Genomic DNA, 23,949 nt, shown 5'->3' with positions numbered 1-23,949 from the left:
ACCATTAGATTAAAATTAATAATTCATATTTATGATTATTAATTAATATTTTTATAAATAAATTTTAACTTTTTTTAAATTTTTGAAAAGATTACACATTTATTAATTAAAGAATAAAAATATAATCTTATTTAATACTCATTATTCATTTTGAATCATTCATTTTATCTATTTTATAAGAAAAAAATCATTTTAAAATTAATGAGAATAATTAATGTGACAATTATCTTTTCAACTAGTTTTTATGGCCTAATTAATCTAAAAATTCAAAATTACTGATTTTATATATTTTATTTATTCATTTTCATCATCATTATAATCATTTCTCATCAAAAATTTTATAATCATTTCTCACAAAAAACTTATTTAGTGATTTATGATAATAATCCGTAATAACACAAGTTTTCTATTTATGGTAATGCAAATATCATAGGCAAGACTTGAAACCTGCTATAATATTACTTTCGTATAAAGGTCAGTATATTTACAAATTAAGATTGCAAAACAAAAAGACAAAATTTAGCAAATCCTATCACAGTCAAATTACCCTCCATCTATGGTCAATTGGAATAAGCATTACCCACCGCCATTGTAGAAGTTGAAAAGAAACTGTACCAAAACCTGTTCTATGTAAGGTTACCAACCTCTCTCTAAGCACCAAATTCCTACTACTCTCACAAAAGAGGCCAAGTTAAACATCATATACAGGTAATCGTTGCTCGACACTAATGCGGCATATTGGACATTTTTTGCACTTCTCGCAGCAAGTACTGCAGCACCACCCACAAAAAGATAAAAGATGATGAGCACAAGGTCAGGGGGAATCGAATGGGAAGATTGGTTTGACGCATCTCAGTATAAAATATGATAGTAGTACCTGCAAAGAATGCGATGCCTGCATGGCAGCAAGACCACACTGATCTCTCTCTCGAAGCAAATCCTGCATAAAACTTTTTCCTGACCAGCAAAAGAATACAGCATTTAGGAAGACAATACACTTTTACATACAAGTCAAGAATTACTAGATGAAAGAGCAAAGGATCTCAACAAAGATACAGACACAGCGATTCTAAAGAAAAAGAATGTCGAAAAATAAAAGATGATGAAACCACTGAAATATTCTCTCACAAAAAAATACTGAAATATACAAAGGTATCAAATCTTACATTTTATATGCACCAGGAATCAACCAATATATTGAAATATTTGATGTTAGCTTAAAACATCTAGTTATTGACTCAAATGTCAAAATACAGGTATTTGTTATGTTAAACTTGAAATTCTTATTTAAAAACATGCTTTAAACTGACTACAAGCAATTCAAAATGATAAATAACAAAAAAGTGCATATTTTAAGAGCCATTACTACCTTTACATAACCTACATTCTGAACCCAAGGAAGCTTAGTAATAACATTCACATAAAACATTCATGAAAAAAAACAATAAAAAAATTAATCAAGAACGATATTAATTACATTTTGGAGTCTTTCAAACTCCTGTTGGCTATATTTAGTGATTTCTGTCTGTTCCCCCAGAGCTGCTTGCAGTCTCCAGACCTGTGTTATTTAGATACAGTAACAAATCTGTATATAGTTCTCAAAAAGAAGAAAGAATATATATATATATATTTGTAGACGATGAAGAATAAAACAATAACTAGAAACTTCAATTAAAATCAAATGAAATGAACATAAAATACATGTAAAAAGGACAAAAAGACAAAAGATGCAGTATAAAATGCATCACCTCCTCAGCTAGATCCTTTTTAGGCATTTTTTTCACTATCTCAGGTGGATAACCACTGAAAGTATTATACCTGCATGGTAGAAACCAAATTTACAAAGAGTAGATAAAAAAGAAAATGCTTCTTCTATTACTTTATCCCAATAAGAACAACACACCACCCGTCGAACCACATTTGAAAATTTGAATGGTCAAAAACTATGATCAATCAAAACAATACTAACCCAGAAGCACTCTCGTGATACAGTCGAGCCTGCTCTTCACGACTACCCTCATCAATTGACCACCAGCCAAGAAGCCTACATATGTAGTCAAATTACGAATTAATTGAAAAAATTGCACTTTATTCATTGATTATCCGAATTCTGAGCTAATAATACGATCCATGTTAGATCACCAAATACAAGGTAGTAGGTACAATAAATATAAAATAAGAAATTGCCCCATGAAAAAGTGCAAAATTGAATATGGTGCAGGAACTATCAAAATTATTACCTAGAACCATGGTGCAAGAACCCCAAGCAATCATGAGCTCTAGAAGAAAATCTAAAGTATGCTCCTGTGTTAGCTCCAGTACGTAGTAAGAGTACAATTTTCTCCACCAACCTAGATGCAGCAGCTAGTACACCCACACCTTGAAGTAAAAACAGAGGAGAAAAGAGAATAGGGAGCGGTATTTTCCTTGCAGTAGCTGGGGTTCCCTGAAAGTTGAAGCCACATCAATTTTCAATTTATAAGAGTCATCAAACATTGGATGAACAGAACTCAAAAACATAGCATACCTCAAGACGCATACATAGGAGGATCTGAAAACCAATTACAGGAATTTTCATAATGTGCCCACCAATGTCTTGTAGTCCACATAATGTATCCTGATCCTGATCCTCCTCTGAAGAAACTACTAATCCACTGTTCCAGTCAAGATATCTAATAGATGTAGAAGATGAACTTGCTTCTCTTGTCTGCGAATTTCTATGAATCACTGGATTTGACCACTTAGTACAGACAAGAAAAGCAAAGCACTCCGCAATTCTGTAGTAAAAGAAAAATAAAAATAGTGGTAATCCACAGGCATCGAAAAGGTATTAAACCATTTATGCAACTTTCATTACAAATATGTAGAACAGTACCCAAAATTTATGAACAAGTCCCACCAGCCAAGAGCACCCACATCCCCTGCAACAATGAATGAAAGTGAAACTAACCAACCGATAGCATGTAATTAAAGACAGCACAAATTATCAACTAGAATACATGGGACCAATCAAACAATCCATTATCATATTATACTACTACAACCAAAACCTCATCATTCTAATGTTCATAACAACATTACCAAACTAAACTTGTGGTGTTCAAAGATATGACGAAACAATTGGGCCAACTATCTTTTCTTTCAATATTTAACAGTATACAAAAAAAAACTCCTTCCATACACCCTAGTTTTTTTGGAGTGTCTTCACTCCGTACCCTCTTGTAGTATTTCCAAACAATAATACAAGAACTGATGTTTTGTTTCAAGAAACAAATAGTGTACAAAAATTCGATGGCAAATTCAAATTAGTTTCACATGTAGATTCATGTAGCTAATAGATAATTATTGCAGAAAAGGATTTTTTAAAGGAAAAAAAAGATAAAGCCAATTAAAGTAAATATATTTGCACATGAGGAGAAAGTATTATTTTAGCTATATAAGGGAACAAATGAACTAAGGTATTAATTGGATTGGTACATAAACACTGCACTGTAGTACAGATTCAATTAAACCCAAAGAGAAAGGCATAACTGTGGTAAACTCATAAATCCTGCTAATTTGGAATTTGGGAACCGCAGATCCAAATTGGAGAAAGAAATTCCCATGCTACAGCATATGAGAATCCATTTACAATATAGAATTATTGATCTCAGAAGATCTGAGGGACAGATAAATCAGGCTTCCATTCTACATTTTACAAGTGGTCAGTCTTAGCATAGTAAACAAGCCAAGTGGAGGCTATAGCCAATTGAGAACTAAACTCATTCAAAGTTTATCAAATTGTTGTTGAGATTTTTTCAAAAGTTTATGCCAATTGCTCCATTGATTGCAGGGTTAAAATCATACAACAAGAAAAAGCAACAAAAACAAAAGTAAATTCAGGATGCAGCATACTAATGTTGTTATGAATGGCAAAAGATGCAAATGCATTTAATATAAAACAGACAGAGATAATACAGATACCCAAACAAATAATTTGTAAGTGCCATTTATTCTCCCATCATCAAATATATTGAATGAAGTTAGAGAACGTGCTCTTTCAACATGAAAATGCAATTATTTTTTAAAGGTAACTGAATAGTCATCCAGCAAAAAAGAAATAACATGCAGATTAAGATAAAATAAATGACACAGAATATGCAAGGGAATATGAAGGATTATACTGATAAAGAAATTACCGCAAAGCTTTAGCAAGGTGAAGACTGTAGCAGCAACAAAGAACACCATGGAAATTGCAACCCAGAAGTGCTACAAACAATTCAAGAGAAATTAATAGACTTTACTTGAGAGAGAACAAGAAAAGAAAGAAAAAAATAAACAGTTCTATTTTCAAAAATACTTTTTGTTTGAGAAGCCCATTGTTCTCATCTCCTTGTTTGTTTTCAACTTGTTAGATAAGAAATGGGATGTATAAAATCCACTTGCTTTCCCATTAAGAAAAAGGCTCTCACATGATAAATGGACCTTCATGGTTTAGATATTAAAATACTAGCAAGATGTAAAATTACACATAATAACTGGAATTGCAAATCCTAACAAAGGAGGTGGCAAACAAATTCCAAAGGAACACTTAAAACTACTGAAAGGTTTCAGTCCAAAGAAAGCTAATACAAAATTGAAAACAATAAGTACTAATCACAAGGGTTAGAATAATCACAATGAAGAAGCATCACTTATTGACCAGCATGAAATGCATAATTTCTCTTATTAAGTTTTTTTTTTAAAAAAAAAAAACTAAAAAAACTTGGCATTAATCTGAGGACACCACAAGCACGTATTCCCAAGCACTTATAAACCCTTAAAAGGATAATGTAAACTAACATAGTTAAGTGGGGCAGTTAGCATAGCTTTAACAAGTCTTATATTACTGACTTACAGGAAGTGTCTCCCATACTGCCTCATCGCTCATGCTTTCATCATCACCTGGCATTAAAGCCCTACACATTCTGCAAAGGAAAATAACAGTCAACTAAAACCCTAGAGCATAATTAATCAAATCAAGCCATCAAAAAGCATGAGGCTTGCAGCAAAATTATGAGGCAAGGCAAGGCATGGAGAAAGACTAACATTATCATTATTATGAAAGTTACCTGAAATTATCAATTAGAATAATTATCTCAAATGCCAGTAAGGGTAGAAAAACAATCTTCAAATTAACAGCTGCCGAATCATGAACTGTAAGAAAAATTTATGAAACAGATAAATGTGAGAAAAAGGATGCATAGTATTACACACAATTTTTCCAATGCACACAGATGCATCATTAATCTAGACAGGTACAATACAAAGTTATCACTGTGGTGAATAAAAGCAATCAATTAGTGAGCTAGATCCGTTTCAAAAGTTCAGTGTAGAATACATATTTTATGCAAATTATACATGAATAACAGGAGACCAGCAATTGGCTCTGAAAAGCTATTGTGTAGCATTAGTTCTTACCATGAATGCTCTCAAGATATATACAAAGGAGCAATTCAAATGCAACTAGCAATGGTGTTGCAACGACAGCATGACAAGGTGCCCACTGTCAAGAAAAGTAAAATAAAGCTGGTATTCACATCTTTATCTCCAAAAACTAATTAGACAATCATTCTAGTGGAATGTGCTGTGGAACTAAAATAGAATCTTGGAAAGCATACATGACGATTATGTGGAACTGATGGAGCAGGCAATGAGAACCTTCCTCGTGCAACAACTGCGTGGAATATCCAAATTGGAAAGAAAATCATCCTGCATATTAAAGACAATGCATTGATAAATCAGATCCATTCAAGGAAAATATGAAATAATAGAGAGAGAGAGAGAGAGAGAATTGTTAATCACATAAAATTTGATACGTTGATGGAAAAAACTATGCAAAATAAGTTGGATTCACATACACAATTTGCACAAATGTCTAGAAAAAAACAAATTACACAATGTTAGGGCATATATTACATTAGACTTGAAAAGGTTCTTTTACTACCTTAACATGTCCTTAAAACCTCAAAATAAACTTTACAAATATGGTGCTTTCCTTTTCATTCATAAAAATTATTGTTATTTGTCAAAGCAGAATCTTATAAACTACACCTCATATATTAAGAGAAATCCAATTGAGACAAAAGTTAAGACTATGATTTGAATTCCAGCAGAAGTACAAGTTCTTAGATTGTTTCAGAAACCTTAGATCAAATCAAATGTGACCAACACTCTTTCATTTTAATCACCAACTTAAGGATTTATGCAACTCAACTGAAAGATATTTTAAGCGAGAGACAGTACTGAACCGAAGCCACATTGAGTTAGTTCAAAATATTTATAATTACTTAGCAAAATATTTATAAGTTTGATTTTAATCACCAACTGAAGGATTTATGCAACTCAGCTGAAAGATATTTTAAGCGAGAGACAGTACTGAACCGAAGCCACATTGAGCTAGTTCAAAATATTTATAATTACTTAGAACACTATTTTCAACTAAACAAACGGTTCTCTCTGGTTTACGTACCCAGTTCTATTAAGTCAAACTGAAGAGAATAAAACACAATTATATTTCTCTGTGTATTAAGGGCACTTTGTCCACCTTAGGATTAAAATTTACTCACTACAACTTTTCAAGATCAACGTTATGGTATAGAGTTGAGTTAGTTAGTTGGAAGAAGCATGGGTTAATGCAGACAGAAGAGGAGTTCAGGAGAAACTAAAATGATACAACAACAAAAAATCATTTGCCACATATGAGTACAAATCTTCTTTTTATGTAAGCAGTTCAGTGACCCACAAGTGTGGAGAACAATCGAGCGAGAGAGATACCCTCATTGCGTAATTCTGCTTTGTCCATGGTGTATAAGGAACTAGGCTACCAGCTGGACCGACTTAATCTTCTTTTTCTGTCAAGCATGGTAAAAAACTGGCCAGTGTAGCAACTAAGTGGGTAGGTCTTTGTTTTTCTTTTTCTTTTTTTGGAAACTAGACCCCCCATGTAACCCTAAAACATTTGGAGTCTAGGAACTATTGCAATTGCTATGTAGATACTAGCAAACCACATGCCTAACCCCTCTTGGGTAGCAGTTCTTTGAACTAATCATCAAACGAAATCTATTCTGTCCTTCTAAGTTCAAAACAACAAAAAATTATCTAATAAACCATGCTGTACAGTAAGGAATCTACCTTGCAAGACAGCTGTAAACACATTGCGAACCACATACAAACACACCGTAATCAACCATAAATGGGAAAAAAAATTGTTCTATGAAAAGTTAATCATATTTAGTTTTAGCAAAACATTAATTCTAAGCCATGAGACCAATTTCCCTTAAGAAAATAACCAAAAATGAAAGTTGCAATAGAAATATTGTTTTCACTCCTCTAAATCTAAATTATATATTTTTAAGTCATTATTTAACTCCAAAAAGGTGGAAATAACTCTCCTAATTTCCTTTCATTTTCATTTATTTTTAATGGTGTTTATACCGTACCAAAATCAGAAAATAGAACCAAGTTACTCATAAATCAGACGGAACCATTAATTTTCAATAATTTCCCATTTAGTACCTCTCACAGAACCTTCCCAAAAAAAAAAAGATAACCAAAACCACATCCAGTGAAATCAATGAAAAAACACAATTGAATCTGAAATTAGAACATACATGAATATGAATATACATATACATATAAATAGATATATATTATATATAAAAAGACAGAGAGATAGAACAGACCACCAAGAGTAGGAGACAACATGATCGAGCTTGAGAACGAGCAAAACCGTGAAGGAGAAGAGGAGGATGTGGGCAGCTAGGGCCTGCACGGACTTCAATACTCTACGCCAGTTCATCGTCAAATCCCACCGTGACAACTTGAATACTCTCTCTTCACCCCCACCCACCCTCTCTGTATATATGTTATAGATAATATGTATGTGTATAAAAATAATCCCAATTTCTTCTTTGGCTTTTTACCTCTCTCTTCTCTAGAATTTAAAAATCCTCGGTCAGATATGAGAAGAGGTTTTCAGTGGGCGCCATTGAAAGGGGGAAAGATAAATAAAATCTCTCTCTCTTATCTCTCTCTCATACAGGGACACTTTCTCTCTCTAAAAACTAAAAAGCTCTGTATTTGATGAATATGGAACAAAAAGCATTTACTCTCCTCTTTCTTGGGTTTTAAAAGAAATAGTTTTTATTTATCCGTATTTCTCTCTCTCTCTCGCTTCGCCTCCACGGCAAAGTAACACTACTACCCGCCCAAACTGCCTTGTTGGTTCTGCTTTCTCTTTTCCATTTTCTATCTTGGGGCGCCCACATTCAATCTGAAGAGGATTCTTTTCTAAAACAAATAATAATAAGAGGAAAATTACATTATTTTCCGGGTTCATACTTTTTTTTTAGCTTGTATTTATTTGGATCCTGTGATAAATTATCTTATATTTTATAAAATGGTTGAAATAAAATTTTAAACTCAATTTCGATCAAAAAAATTTCAACTAAAATCACAAATAATTCACCAAATTAATAATTCAGAACATAAATAAAATTATTCTGCTTAAAAATTATACTGTTATATTCAATTTTTTCTTTATCAAAATTAAGTTTAGAAGCCTATTTGAACCATTTTACAAAATATAGGGTCCAACGATAAATTTTTAAAACATATAATCCAAACAGGTAATCAGAAAAATCACAGGATCCAAAAAAAAGTATAAACTCTTATTTTTTTAACAAGATTACAAAATTAAGAATTTTTAATTTTATGGGTTTAGTTTCCATATTTTTGCATACAAATTAGTTTATGCTATAATTTTACTCTTAATTAAGTTTATTTAAACTAGGAAATTATTTTAAATCATTTAAGTATTTTTCATTTGATTATTTTTATATTAGTTTCATCATACAATATTAGCTTAGTATTTTAAAAATGAAACTTAATCTATTTTATTGTTTTTATATTGTTTAATATTTATTTTTTCATAATTTAATGTCACAATTTAAAATCACAAATATATTTTTACTTTATTATACGTCTTATTTCTCATTTCTCTTTGTCAAACATTTTTTAAGAAAACTTCTTATATAGTCGTCTCCCCCTTCAACTTAAATATTTTATTATTTATTATCATTTTTTATTATTGTACTTTTTTTTTAACTATACATAAAAACTAGCTTTTTTTTACTTTTTTTTTTTTAAGATCGTGACTTTTTTTCCTTATTTGGGTTAAGTAACTTATTACAATCACATTTTCATATATGATTTTTTTTTTCAAATTTGGATGTTCCAATCAGGGTAACCAGGTACTCATTCACGTTTTCATATTATATTTTTTTTTCATATTTGAATATTTACATTAGGGTAACCAGTTACTCATTCACAATTTTTATATATATCTTTTTTCTTTCCAAATTTGGATGTTCTTATCAGGGTTACTGGTTACCCATTCAAGTTGTCATATCTATTTTTTTTTTCAAATTTGGATGTTCCAATTAGGGTAAATGAGTACTCATTCACGTTTTCATATCAGATTTTTTTTTCTTTCAAATTTGAATGTTTACATCAGGATAACTAGTTACCCATTCACGTTTTTTATATCTATTTTTTTATTTCTAAATTTGGATGTTCTTATCAGGGTACTGGTTACCCATTCAAGTTTTCATATCTAATTTTTTTCCCAAATTTGGATGTTCCCACTAGAATAACTGGTTACTCATTTACATTTTCATCATAATTTTCTTATTCATGTTTGAATGTTCCTATCAGGGTAACTGGTTACACATTCACGTTTTCATATTTTTATTGTTTTTCTTTCCAAATTTGGATGTTCCTAAAGGGTTATGATAAAAAGAAAATACTGAAAAAATTGATTTGAATTTTTTTACATATAGTGGAAAAACTGTAAAAAAAAATAATTACAATAATAAAAGATAATAAATAATAAAATATTAAAATAATTATGTAATGTTAAAATATATATATGTGAAAAAAAAAACAAGAAAATAGAAGGAGAAAAGAATAAGTACTAAAAATAAGAAAACATAATTATCATTAGAAATGTGGTTGTTACACCCAAATTTCGAAATTGTCATAAATGAGTCTCGGAATATAGGCTCGTAAAGTGTAAGCTCAAAAATGTTACGTAAGGGCTCAACACTTGTAAAAATTAACATGTTTCCTGATTTGTTCCTATTGGCAACCGAGCACCAGCTAAGACAATTCAAGCTTAAGCATCAAGTTCGAAAGGATGGATCTTCTCCGAAGTATATGAGATTAATTCGAACCTTTGGTAGGCGTCAGACCCCAAGCCTCGACTTTGACCAATGTCAGACAACAACAAGGAGAGTCATTGAAGAGTTACCTTACAAGGTTTAATATACAAGTGGCTCGAGCCTGCAATGTCGATGATAATGACCACCTTATGGCTGTAAGAGCTGGTATATTACCAGGGAGTCCTCTTTGGGAGGATATGCAAAGAAAACCCATAAGGACATTAACCGAGTTCAACAGGAGGGCCCAGAGGTTTGTCGATGTAGAAGAGGCAAAGTTAGCATTAAATCTGACCTCTCAACCCGTAACTACAACAACAAATGTTAACTCAGCCTCGACCTCGGCTGCCCCATCGGCATCAAGACCCTCTGGAGATAACCCTTCAAAAAGAAAGAAAATTAAAGGGAATAATCTTGAGGCAGACGGGGGGAAAAAGAATAAGGGAGACAAGTATTTCTCCATTTACACAGTATATACCGAGCTCAATGAGACTCGGGAAAATATCTTCCTTGCCAATGAGAATCAAGTCCCGTGTAGACGACCTGACCCAATGCGTAATCAAAAGGCAAAGAGGGACTCCAATAAGTATTGCAGATTCCATAGGGACATCGACTTCCCCCTATAGATGGGGAGGATGTGGTAACCATCTCTATGGGACCGCATCTCATAGGATCGGGTAGAAATGCCCAATAAAGATACTTAAACGAGCTCAAAAATGGGGATGGTTCACCTTACGAGTCCGAACCACGAGCTCCAAAGCAGCAGAGGGTTGAAACTCAACCCATCACTTTTACAGAAGAGGATGTGGCACACGTTCAATTTCCTCACAATGACCCCCTGGTCATCACACTTCAGCTCACGAACAGGAGGGTACGTAGGGTCCTGATTGATAATGGGAGCTTTGTTAATATCATTTACAAGGCCACTCTAGAAAAGATGGGACTCACACTTCGAGATTTGAAAGACTGTGCAACCACGTATACAAATTTTCAGGAGAAGGGATTGCTTGTACGGGATCCATCGAACTCCCCATAACCTTGGGAGACTATCCAATCTCAGTAACCAAGATGATGGAGTTTATGGTGGTGGATGCTTCGTCGGCCTACAACGTACTACTCGGGAGACCAGCCCTGATTGGGCTGGGGGCAGTATCGTCTGTTAGGCACTTGACCATCAAGTTCCCAATGTCTAGTGGCATCGGGATGCTGAAAGGAGACCAGCTCGCAGGAAGGGAATGCTACAGCATTTCTGTGAGAGGGAAAAACCAAACAGGTGCACAGACACTTGTGGTCATTCAGGAGATGGACGGATTTGTCTTCGAGATAGAAGAAGAAATTGATCCTAGAGTTGAAGAAAGGGCCAATCTCGAACCGTTGGAGGAGCTTGAGGAAATTGAGCTCGACGAGAAAGATACCACAAGGGTGATAAAAATAGGATAAAATCTTTCTGAAAATGCAAGATAGCAGTTAACTTGCTTTTTGAAAGAGATGTTGGGGTTTTATGCCCTAATTAAAACTCAAATTCTTTGTAATCTCATTTTATTATCAATAAAATAATATAAATCATTTTTTGACTTGGTCAATCACTTTGCTAACATGTTTTATTTTCATGATTATTTGTTTAATATAAACTTCTATTAAATCCCGAGCATATAGCTAATCGTATTTATAGTGACGTAATCACAGTGGAATATAAATATGATTATATGTTCAAAATAAGTTAGTCCTAAGATTAGTCAGTTCACAGGATTTACACTGACTTGCCAATCTATGATATGATCTACTTACACATTGTGGTGTTATGTTCTTTCCAGAACATTAGCAAAGTAGATAAGATCGGATGTCTTTGTTACATCGGACATGACCGATATTGACAGTTGATAAGATAAGTAAACATACTGTTATTATCTATTCTATTCATATCATATAGTTGATCATAGGTCAATTCAATCTCAATTCTGAGTGGTTAGTATTCTAACTGACTGTATTATGTGAGTTCTTTGACTTGTTCTTTACCAGCTTACCCTACAGACTAGCCCAGACTTACATCTTGGGAACTCGGTAGTATAATTGAGTGGGAGTGTTAATCATAGATATGAACATCTATAGCTTCTGATGAAGAAGTGAAACGATGGTTTCCTTTTAATTTGGTTCAAGGTGTTAAATGATAGAGATCTCATTTCAATAATTAAATTAGTTTACTAAAATATCATTTACAAGTAACTAAGTGTTTTAAGGATAAAATACAATGAGGGGTAAAACGATATTTTAGTCCTATCTCATTGTAGACTGTCTATAGAGGATTGAGTGACAATTATGGTTGTAACAATGGATAATTAATAGCGTATCTATATTTTTCATAGAGCGTTCTATGAATTCAAGAGTGCAATTCCGAGTCTATAGTGGAGTCACGATGAATTAATAAGTTAATAAATTTATTTGTTAGATTTATGATAACTTATTGGAGCTTGATTTCATAGGCTCATGGTCCCCATTGTACCTTGGATAAAATCATTTAGATAGTCTCAATTAATTGATTTAATTATCTGTTGACGCGGTTCTTCGCCAACAGGTAATTAAAAGAAGAAGAGAAAGAGATTAGTGCTAATAATGAACCGAAACAGATATATGATCTTAGCAAATGGAAAGGTGACTCAAGACACGGTTTTTAAGTGGTTCAAATGTTAAAATCCTTCTACTCCACTAGTCAGTATTATTGCTCTATACTAGGTATTTAATTACAGGGCCTTTTTTACAATTGAGAGTCCAACCTCTATTTACTCCCAGGGTCTCCATATTTATAGGAGAAGGCACCCGGGGGTTGGTAAGGTCATCCCGTGACCCTCTTACCTATCGTATCAACTCTGTGACATTCATGATTAATTCCTAAACCTGACACATAAGTGTGGTCAAATCAATAGGTAAGGAGATAATGGGCCGCACGGCCCAACACAGTCGTGGGTGTCTGAATACGCACGTTCCTGCTGCATGTCCGAGAAGTCAGGGGGATATCAGACACGTGATGTCTGATATATGCACATTTACCTTGCGTGTGTAGACTTTACAAAGGGTCATAGCCTCCATATGCAGCTTGTACCACGAGCTGCATACTTGACTCGACCTTCGGCCCTCAGAGTCCTTCCCCCAGCCTTGGGCAATCTTGGCGAGCCCTTGGGGTCTTCCCGAGCTAAGGAGGTACGACCTCGAGACAGAAGCTCCGGTATTGGGGTTTTTCATGAGGTAATCATGGTTAGGCCGCAGCTCGGCTTGCTAATCAGCCCGTGGGAAATCCAAGGCGTACATCTGCCCCCCAAGCTCCTGCTCGTGGTACGCCACGTCGTATTGGACCACAGTAGGGGCTTTTAGGCTTCCCCATGAACTCTTCACATTCCACCTCTTACGCAGGCGCCTGATACGTGGAACATCGTGGTTGGTGACGGTACGTCTTACGAGAACCGCATTTAATGGCTTAGCCTATGCCCAGCCGTCGTTTCGTATTTCGAGTGGAGGGCCTTGGATCCCTCACCAGGGTCATCCAACGGCCATCTACACATGATCCTTCACGTATATAAAGGGGGTGGCCACCCTACGCATGGGCCACCCTTTCATTCGAAATTTTTCCAAACTTCTCTCCTCCTTCTCTCTTCATTTCAGAAGAACAAACCCTCTTCTCTGTGGCTGCTACTTTCAGCGATCAAGAAGCTCAGATGCACGGATTTCTTCAAAGCTTTGGAAGCCAACACACCGACGCAGCTTTCACCAAGGCTACACCTTCACCCACCTTCCAGCCAAGCACTGTAAGTTTCCTGACCATGTGCGTTTTGAAAATATATGTCACTGTAGCTTAGGTAAAAAATTTACTGTAGCCGCATGCAAGGGTTTACTGGGTTTTGTGGATACGGAGGGTGAAAGCCCTTTTAGGTTAGGGTATCTTTGCTGTAGGAAATCACTTAAGAGTATGGTTCTCATGATGCTTTTTCTAGGGAAAATTTCTGGGTAGGAGTTTTGGAACTTTAGGGTGCAAAACCGGGTAGCTTAGGGAACACGCCTCATAGGCGGTTTGGCAATTTTTGCCTACTGAAACTTTCCCCCCAAGGAAAATTCTATCCTGACCCTCTTGACACACGAATTCCGAGTAATCGGGGATCTGTTGGGAGCACAGGCGCGTGTTCATAGAACCGCGTGGTCTCACTCTCCACGGGCTGGGCTTACCTCAGCTCGTGCAAGTAACATTTGATTTTTCCCTCACGCTTGGGTCGCCTTTTCTGAAATGTTTTCTTTTGTTCGTTAGGCGACCAGATGGCACCAAAAAGGAATTCCCCACAGAAGATCGTCGGAAGCTCGGCCTCCCAGCAAGACAAAGGCAAAGCGGTGATGTCGGACTCCCCGATCCCCCGCTTTGGGCCGGCAGTGGAGAAGGAGCTCGAGGTGGCTCCTGATGCATTTTTTGAGGCGGAGAGGACCGTCTCAAAAATGACCGGCCAGGTGAAGATCAACAAGATCTTCCTTTCCCACAACATCGCGCTGGGGAAGGCGTCTGTGGTGGCCCGACCTGCTGCAGATGGCGAGCGGAGCTGTGCGCCGCTCGACGAATCGTTCGCGGCCTGGAGCGGCGAACATTTTAAGGTGGGGGCCTTCCTCCCACTGGATCTGTATTTTGCTGATTTCCTTAATTATGTGAGGTTGGCACCGTTTCAGCTCCCGCCCAACTCTTACCGCTTGCTGGCAGGGTTGAAGTATTTGTTTCAGAAGCACGAGTGGGAGGTCCCCACTCCTGCGGACATTTTATATTTTTTCTGCCTCAAAGCCAGCCCGGACCAGCGGGGGCGAGGCGATGGGTTTTACTACTTAACCCGATTCCCCAATACGGCTGCAGTCATCGAGCTGCCCAGCCACCCCAACGACTTCAAGGATCAATTCTTCATGTCGACGGGGTTCAGGAATTGCGAGCTCCACTACTTCAATCGTCCTCGTAAGTATCTTTTCTCCTTAGCTCGTAAGTTAAGTGTCGTTTTAGCTCCTCCCGTACCCCTTTCTGACTTAGGCTATTTCTGCAGCCATCTTCGCGAGGACAGAGAAATCTGTGACCCTCGGGGCCCAATACGAGACGCTGGCGGGCTTGCCCCCCAGTGAGAAAGATTATCGCGTGCTCGTAACAGACGAGACGATGATAGCCTGCAAGCTGATTTTCCCGAATCAGACTTTAAACCTCAGGAGGCCCCGGGGGCTTCCCCCAGCTCGCGACACCAGACCCATCATCGTGGAGGAGGTAGCGGAAGACGAAGATGAGGAGGACGAGGGCGACGAAGTTCCGCTCGTGAGGAATAGGAAGCGGACCTCGGAGGTCGTCCCGGTGACGGGCGAGGAGAGGATCCAATCCGGAGCAGCCGCGGGTCCTTCTGGCCAAGGGAACCCTTACTTGTTCAGGAGTCTAGATAGGGCCACAGCAGACCCCCAGCTGGCTAGGTTCAATCCTAGGCAGATCATCCATCGTCACCGAAGGGATCCGGACCTGAACACGACCCTGCTCCATTGCGTCGACCGGCTTGTGCTGGATTACCAAGAGAGCCGACCTAGGGGTACCGTAGTAGTAGATAACACCTTAGCCTTTAGGTCGATCCTATTCGAGGAGTATGGGACCAACCTTCGAACATGGCCATCACTCCGGAGGGGTGACGTAGCTCCGGGGCTTAGGCAGTATGTAGACGAATCTAGCCCCGAGTCAGACTCGGGCCCAGAACTTGCGCCAGCTCGGGAAGTAATCGACTTAGATTCTTCCCCGAGCTCGGGGGGTAGGATTCCCTTAGTATTCATATACTTTTTACCTCTTAGTTTTTGTATCTGTATGGTTGCTAACTCTTACTAACCATGCTTTTGTTTTGACAGACGAGATGTCTCAGCCCGAGGAGAGCCTGCGAGGTGCGGTCTTCGGGGGGAACCCCTCAGCTGGGCCAAGAATGAAAAGGCTCCAGACGTCCAAGAACGCCGCCGGGACCCCCACCAAGTCTCCTGCAAAGGAGAAGGATCAAGCCCTAGCTTCACAGGTTGCGGGAGCGGTTCCTCCTGCTGTAGGGGGAAGCAATATGCCTCCACCGGCTCCGCGAGCTCCACTCGCCGCCCGGGACGCAGTAATGGAGGTCGGGACTTCGGCCATCGTATCCTTCGATGTGCACATACCAGTCAATCCCTAGGACCTGGAGAAGATCCCCGAGGCCTTTCGGGGAACGGTGTATGAGTCGGCAAACTACGCCGTCAGCCATATATACAAGTTCACCGAGAAGGAGCTCCGGGCCATCGAGACAATGAGCCCAGTGGGCGTGCTGGAGTCTTCACTAGGCATGGCCATGACGGTAAGCCAACCTTTTGTGGTTTTTTTACTTTGTTATTCTTTGCCCTGCTTTTTCCTAAGGCAATTGTCTTTCCGTCTTTGCAGAGCTTTGTCGCCCTTCACCGGAGCATCGTCAGGACCAAAACTCAGCTCGGGGACATGAGGGACGAGCATTAGAATACCCTGCAAGCGGCCAAGGATGCCTTGGCGGCCTCTCAGGTCGAGTTGGAGAAATCCCGTTCGAAGATCCAAGAGCTCGAGTCCTCCCTTGCCACCTCGAAGACGGACCTAGATGCTGCGAAGACTGAGGTCCAGGCTGCACAGGATGCCCTGGAGGCCGAGTGGACAACTTCAGAAAAGTCCATGGAAGATCTGTTCTACCATTGCTGGGTCTACAATCCAGACGCAGACTTTTCTTTCATGTCGGCGAGTCTCTAGGCGCGCTTGCTGGTGAAGTTCCAAGCTCACCTTGATAAAGAGGCGCCCTCGGAGACCGGGGATGGTTCCGGCGCAGCTGAGCAAGGCGAGACGGCGACCTCCAAGGGACCACCTGGCGGAGCTTAGGGCGTTTCTTTTCTTGTGCCCCCCCAATATAATACTCTTTCCTTTTTTTTTTTTATGTAACCTTTGCATGAGGTGCTTTCACCTCGAGACAATTTGCTTTAACGCTTTTAATTGATCTTCTCTTTTTTGCCTTTACGTATTTCGGTTACAATCTTTTGAAAAACTTAGTTTATGATGATCTTTATCCATATCTCGACCTCTTTAAGAAGAAGAATGATCAATAGATTTAAATCAACTTCTAAGTTTTATGACCCGGTTAAAACCAGGAACTTAATTTGAAAACTTAGTTCGCATTAACTTTTATCCATATCTCGAGCTCTTTAAGGAGAACAACGATCAATAGATTTAAATCAACTTCTAAGTTTTATGACCTGGTTAGGACCAGGAACTTAATTTGAAAACTTAGTTCGTGTTAACTTTTATCCATATCTCGAGCTCTTTAAGGAGAACAACGATCAATAGATTTAAATCAACTTCTAAGTTTTATGACCCGGTTAAAACCAGGAACTTAATTTGAAAACTTAGTTCGCGTTAACTTTTATCCATATCTCGAGCTCTTTAAGGAGAACAATGATCAATAGATTTAAATCAACTTCTAAGTTTTATGACCCGGTTAAAACCAGGAACTTAATTTGAAAACTTAGTTCGCGTTAACTTTTATCCATATCTCGAGCTCTTTAAGGAGAACACCGATCAATAGATTTAAATCAACTTCTAAGTTTTATGACTCGGTTAAAACCAGGATAGGACTTAGTTATCGTTAACCCTTATCAATATCTCGCGTTTTCAAGAAAACAACGGTCAATCAATATGAATCAACTTCTAAGTCGTTAAGGAGACCTGGTTATATCCAGGTACCATATGCCCCCCAAGTAACTGGGAAAGGGTCTTTCGTGGTTACTTTATATTACACTTGCAAATATGCATAAAAAGTTGATTTTCATTAATACATAAAAAGTGGCCTTCCAAGCCTTACAAGTGAATCATTGATAATATTTCTTTAAGTGGATGGCGTTCCAAGTTCGCGGGACCGCCCCTCCATCAAGTCGAGCTAGCTTATAAGTTCCCTCCTTGATGACTTCGATGACCTGGTATGGTCCTTCCCAGTTTGGTCCCAAAACTCCATCTTTAGGATCTTTACCGGCGAGGAAAACTCTCCTTAGGACCAAGTCGCCCACGCTAAAGGTGCGTTTTTTGACCTTGGTGTTGAAGTAGCGAGTGATTTTCTGCTGATAATGGGCGATCTGGAGTTGCGAATCCTCTCGCCTTTCATCAACCAGATCGAGGGAATGGCGCAGGAGCTCGTGGTTTCGATCTTGGTCGTAAGACTGGACTCTATGTGAAAGAACCTTAATTTCCACAGGGAGGACTACCTCACTCCCAAAGGTTAGGGAAAAGGGAGTATGACCCGTAGGAGTCCGATGCGAAGTCCGATAAGCCCATAGGACCTGGGGGAGCTGTTCTGGACAGACCCCCTTCGCTTCATCTAATCTCTTCTTGAGGCTCGCCTTTAGGGTCTTGTTGACAGCTTCAACCTGGCCATTAGCCTGAGGATAGGCCATGGAGGAAAAACTTTTTATAATTCCATGCCTTTCACAAAACTCGGTGAACAGGTCGCTGTCAAACTGAGTGCCGTTATCGGAGACGATTTTCTTGGGCAGGCCGAATCGAAAGATGATGCTTTTAACCACGAAGTCAAGCACCTTTTTGGACGTTGTCGTTGCCAACGGCTCTGCCTCAGCCCACTTAGTAAAGTAGTCGATGGCTACCACGGCATAACGGACGCCGCCTTTTCCAGTGGGGAGGGCGCCAACCAAGTCTATCCCCCAAATGACAAACGGCCATGGGGACGAGATCATCCTCAGCTTGACTAGAGGAGCTCGGGCAACTGCAGCGAATCGCTGGCACTTGTCGCACTTCTTCACGTATGAGATCGAGTCTTTGGACAGAGTTGGCCAGTAATACCCTTGCCTGAGAACCTTTAAGGCCAAGCTCTGCCCCCCAGTGTGGTCTCCGCAAAATCCTTCGTGCACTTCCTGCAGGATGGCCTTTGCTTCACCTGGAAGAACGTACCGGAGGAGAGGTAGGGAGTGCCCACGTCGGTACAACACACCATCGACTATCGTATATCTAGGAGCTTGATACAGGACTCACCGTGCATCGTTACGTCCTTCAGGCAGCTTGCCCTCTTCAAGGATGGGGGTTATCTAGGTCGGCCTAGCGTCGATCATCTCGACCTCCGTCTTGGCTCCTTCTATACTTGGTTTTTCCAGGAATTCTACTGGTACCAACCCCAAGGTCTCCGTCTCCCCGGAGGTGGCGAGCTTGGCAAGAGCATCTGCATTAGCATTCTGTTCCTGAGGTATCTGTTCGATCGATCCTCGCTCAAATGCGGACAGCTCAGATTTCACCTTTGCCAGATAGGCGGCCATCTTGGGTCCTCGTGCTTGATATTCGCCCAGAACCTGGTTTACCACGATCTGGGAGTCACTGAAGCACTGGACGGAGCTCGCCTTCAACTCCTGGGCTATCCTCAGTCCTGCTAGCAAAGCTTCGTATTCGACCTCGTTATTGGAGGCTTTGAATCCGAATCTCAAAGCCGAGTGGAATCTATGTCCCTCGGGGGATATCAAAATGATGCCAGCCCCGGAGCCACTTTCGTTGGATGAACCGTCCACAAAGATCCTCCACAACGATTGGGGTGAGGTGGCCCGGGGTGAGTCCTCTGCTTGATCCTCCTGGAATCCCGTGCACTCTGCCACAAAATCGGCCAGGGCCTGACTTTTTATAGCAGTTCGCGGAGTGTATAAAATCTCGAACTGACTGAGTTCGACTGCCCATTTTAACAAACGTCCCGATGCTTCGGGTTTTTGCAAAACCTGCCTTAGAGGCTGATCGGTCATGACGTGTATTGAGTGGGACGGGAAGTACGGCCTGAGCTTTCTCGAGGCCGTGATAAGGCAGAACGCCAATTTTTCCATTAGTGGGTATCGGGATTCCGCCCCGAGAAGTCTCTTACTAATGTAGTAGACTGGCTTCTAAACTTGATCCTCTTCTCATACCAGCACGGCACTAGCTGTATCCTCAGTGACAGCCAGGTAGAGAAAAAGAGGCTCTCCTGCCTTGGGTTTGGATAGCACGGGCGGCTCAGCCAGATGTGCCTTCAAGTCGAGGAATGCGCTTTCGCATTCTACTGTCCATTCAAATTTCTTGTTTCCTCGGAGCAGGTTGTAGAAGGGCAAACACTTATCGGTGGACTTGGAAATAAACCGGTTGAGGGCTGCCACTCTTCCTGTCAAGCCTTGGACATCTTTCCGCGACCTGGGCGAAGGAGGCTCGAGCAATGATCTGATCTTGTCGGGGTTTGCTTCGATTCCTCGTGTATTGACTATGAACCCCAGGAATTTCCCTGATACGACTCCAAAAGTGCATTTCTGTGGATTGAGCCTCATGCCATATTCCCGTAGTATCTTAAAACATTCTTCCAGGTTGGAAACATGGTTATCGGCAGTCTTTGACTTGACTAGCATGTCATCAACGTACACTTCCATGTTTTTTCTGATCTGGTCCACGAACATTCTATTTACTAGCCTTTGGTAGGTAGCTCCAGCATTCTTCAGACCGAACGGCATGACCTTGTAGCAGTAGACATTAGTCGGGGTCATGAAGCTGGTGTGTTCTTGGTCCGCCGGATTCATCGCGATCTGATTGTAGCCTGAGTACGCGTCCATAAAGGACATGAGCTCGTGCCCCGCCGTGGCATCCACCAACTGGTCAATCCTTGGCAATGGAAAACAATACTTGGGGCAGGCTTTATTCAGGTCGGAGAAATCAATGCAGGTCCGCCATTTCCCGTTAGGCTTTGGAACTAGCACGGGGTTTGCGACCCAGACTGGTAACTTGGCTTCTCGGATAAAGCCACATTTTTTGAGCCGGGCTACTTCTTCTTCTAGGGCTTCAGCCCGGGTTGTTCCTAAACGTCTTTGCTTCTGAGACTTGGCAGGAATGCTTTTATCCAGATGAAGTGTGTGCATGATAACATTCGGGCTAATCCCCACCATGTCCTCGTGCGACCATGCGAATACGTCTAAGTTATCCCGCAGAAACGTAGTCAGCTCCGCCTTCCTCTTACCGCAGAGGTTTTTCTCGAGCTTGACCATCCGCGACGGATTCTGCGGATCAATGTTCACCTCCTCGAGCTCCTCAATAGCCTGGAGCTCGGATCTGTCCTCGCCTATTCGGGGGTCAATATCCTCACTTAAGACGACATTTTCCCCCTCGACGCTTTGAGGTTTTTCAATCTCAGGATCCGCTAAGGGTTCCTGAGATTCCTCTTCGCCTTGAATGGCCATTGCCAGCTGCCCGGGTTTAGATTTTCCCTTCATGGAAATGGTGTAGCATTCCCTGGCAGCGAGCTGATCGCCCTGGATAGGCTTTATTCAGGTCGGAGAAATCAATGCAGGTCCGCCATTTCCCGTTAGGCTTTGGAACTAGCACGGGGTTTGCGACCCAGACTGGTAACTTGGCTTCTCGGATAAAGCCACATTTTTTGAGCCGGGCTACTTCTTCTTCTAGGGCTTCAGCCCGGGTTGTTCCTAAACGTCTTTGCTTCTGAGACTTGGCAGGAATGCTTTTATCCAGATGAAGTGTGTGCATGATAACATTCGGGCTAATCCCCACCATGTCCTCGTGCGACCATGCGAATACGTCTAAGTTATCCCGCAGAAACGTAGTCAGCTCCGCCTTCCTCTTACCGCAGAGGTTTTTCTCGAGCTTGACCATCCGCGACGGATTCTGCGGATCAATGTTCACCTCCTCGAGCTCCTCAATAGCCTGGAGCTCGGATCTGTCCTCGCCTATTCGGGGGTCAATATCCTCACTTAAGACGACATTTTCCCCCTCGACGCTTTGAGGTTTTTCAATCTCAGGATCCGCTAAGGGTTCCTGAGATTCCTCTTCGCCTTGAATGGCCATTGCCAGCTGCCCGGGTTTAGATTTTCCCTTCATGGAAATGGTGTAGCATTCCCTGGCAGCGAGCTGATCGCCCTGGATAGTGCAGATTCCTGTTGAAGTAGGGAACTTCATTGCGAGGTGTCAAATGGACGTGACGGCCTCGAAGGCTATGAGCGTAGGTCGGCCCAAAATGGCGTTGTAGGCAGCGGAGCAGTCAATAACCACTAACTCAAGTAGTTTGGAGACTATCCGAGGTCCTTCACCTAGGGTGATCACCAGCTCGATCGTCCCTATTGCTGCTGATCCTTCTCCCGAAAAACCATACAACATCATGGAGGTTGCCTTAAGCTCGGCGATAGTCAAGCCCATCTTCTCTAAGGTGGATCGGAATAGCAGGTTCACCGAACTTCCGTTGTCTATCAGTACCCTCCTCACTCTCCGGTTGGCGAGCTGGACTGCTACAACCAAGGGATCATTGTGAGGGAATTGGACATGGCCTGCATCTTCCTCCGTAAAAATGATTGGTTGCCTCTCCAATCGCTGCTGCTTTGACTAACGTTGTTCCGGGACGAACTCCACTCCGTTATGAGCCTTTAGTTCGTTCACGTATCTCTTTTGGGCGCCTCTGCTCGTGCCAGCCATGTGCGGACCTCCAGAGATGGTGGATATCTCTCCTCCGACCACGGGAGGAGGGACATCCTGATCTACCCGAGACCCGGGCTGACTGGCTGGGGCTTCTGGAGCAGGTCGACTCGCCGTAACCCTGTTTCATGAGTATTGAGCCAAGGGGCTAGCTCGGATGAGAGTCTCGATCTCATCTTTTAAATGCCTATAATCGTCGGTATTGTGGCCCACGTCGTTATGAAAACGGCAAAACTTGGAAGTATCTCTTTTTCCCTTGTGGTGCTTCAATGGCTCCGGTCTCTTCCAGGGGACTCGAGTAGAGTTGGCCAGGAAGATACTTTCCCTGGACTGGGTGAGCTCGGTATACGTCGTGAAAACGGGCTTAAACTTGTCTACGGACTTATTCTTCTTTTGGCCGTGCTGACTGTTTTCGCCATTTCCCTTTCTTTTGCCTCCACCGGGCTGGTTGTTCGGTGTGACGTTTTGGGTCGCTGCCACGACCTCCGTCCCTACTCCAGCGGGCTGATCGGGAACCTGGCTGGTTCCCGCAGCTGAGGCCTTGACTTCCTCCAAGTTTATCCATTCTTGGGCCCTGATAAGGAATACGTTAACCGAGCTGAGTCCCTTCCTTTGTATATCCTTCCAGAGGTCTCCTCCGACAAGGATTCTGGTTCTCATGGCCATGAGCTTGGAGCTATCATCTGCGTCTCTAGCCCGAGCAGCAACGTTCGCGAATCTGCTCAGGTAGGCCTTCAGAGTCTCACCGGGCTGCTGTCTCACGTTTGCCAGGGAGTCGACTTGGACACGGGCGGCCTAGGAGGCTCGGAATGCCCTTTTGAAGTCAGCTGAGAAGGTCTTCCAGGAACTGATTGACTGTCTTTTACTTTGCTTTAACCACTGCCTGGCTGGTCCGGTCAGCGTGGAAGGGAAGATTAAGCATCGCAGCTCGGGGCCAATGTTATGGGCCATCATCAGGGTGTTGAACATCCCTAAATGGTCCGATGGGTCTCCGTCCCCATTGAATTTTGTCAAGTGAGGCATACGGAAACTAGATGGGTATGCTATCGTTGCTATATTGGGTGCGAAGAGTTCCATCTCGTCCCTTGAATCATATTCGTCTTTTTCTTTTTTTGACAGGAGCTTCCTCAGCAGCTCCTCCATCTGAGTCAGGCGCTCTAGGGTTTGGTCCTGATGTCCTTGGTTATTCCGGAGTTGTTCAACAGCTCCGGATCCATTGTACAT

General features: G+C 40.9%; 1 protein-coding gene across 1 annotated transcript; it reads right to left on the bottom strand.

Annotated features, from left to right (window-relative positions):
- Positions 1–430: 430 nt before the first annotated feature.
- On the bottom strand, positions 431–8,262 carry LOC133830860 (uncharacterized). Its single transcript, XM_062260941.1, has 14 exons — positions 7,704–8,262; positions 5,640–5,730; positions 5,440–5,524; positions 5,091–5,175; positions 4,877–4,946; positions 4,179–4,248; positions 2,876–2,921; positions 2,528–2,777; positions 2,241–2,446; positions 1,970–2,044; positions 1,749–1,818; positions 1,478–1,558; positions 878–957; positions 431–770 (listed from the first exon to the last, which is right to left on the bottom strand). Exons 1-14 carry the CDS (start codon positions 7,817–7,819, stop codon positions 692–694), a joined length of 1,404 nt encoding a protein of 467 aa, XP_062116925.1. The 5' UTR covers positions 7,820–8,262; the 3' UTR covers positions 431–691.
- Positions 8,263–23,949: the final 15,687 nt, after the last annotated feature.

Source organism: Humulus lupulus, chromosome 4, assembly GCF_963169125.1.
Source record: "Humulus lupulus chromosome 4, drHumLupu1.1, whole genome shotgun sequence".
In the NCBI taxonomy this organism is placed as follows: Eukaryota; Viridiplantae; Streptophyta; class Magnoliopsida; order Rosales; family Cannabaceae; genus Humulus; species Humulus lupulus.
The sequence above is the reverse complement of the archived record's forward strand: the minus strand, read 5'-3'. Positions and strand labels throughout refer to the sequence as shown.

What these genes read in the sequence shown, in the direction of transcription:
- LOC133830860 (XM_062260941.1), bottom strand. Translation starts at nt 7,819, where the DNA reads ATGAACTGGCGTAGAGTATTGAAGTCCGTGCAGGCCCTAGCTGCCCAC. An exon ending in GTTGTCTCCTACTCTTGGTG is followed by an intron (nt 5,731 to 7,703) that starts GTCTGTTCTATC and finishes TTTAATATGCAG; the next exon opens with GATGATTTTCTTTCCAATTT. An exon ending in ATATCTTGAGAGCATTCATG is followed by an intron (nt 5,176 to 5,439) that starts GTAAGAACTAAT and finishes TTTTTCTTACAG; the next exon opens with TTCATGATTCGGCAGCTGTT.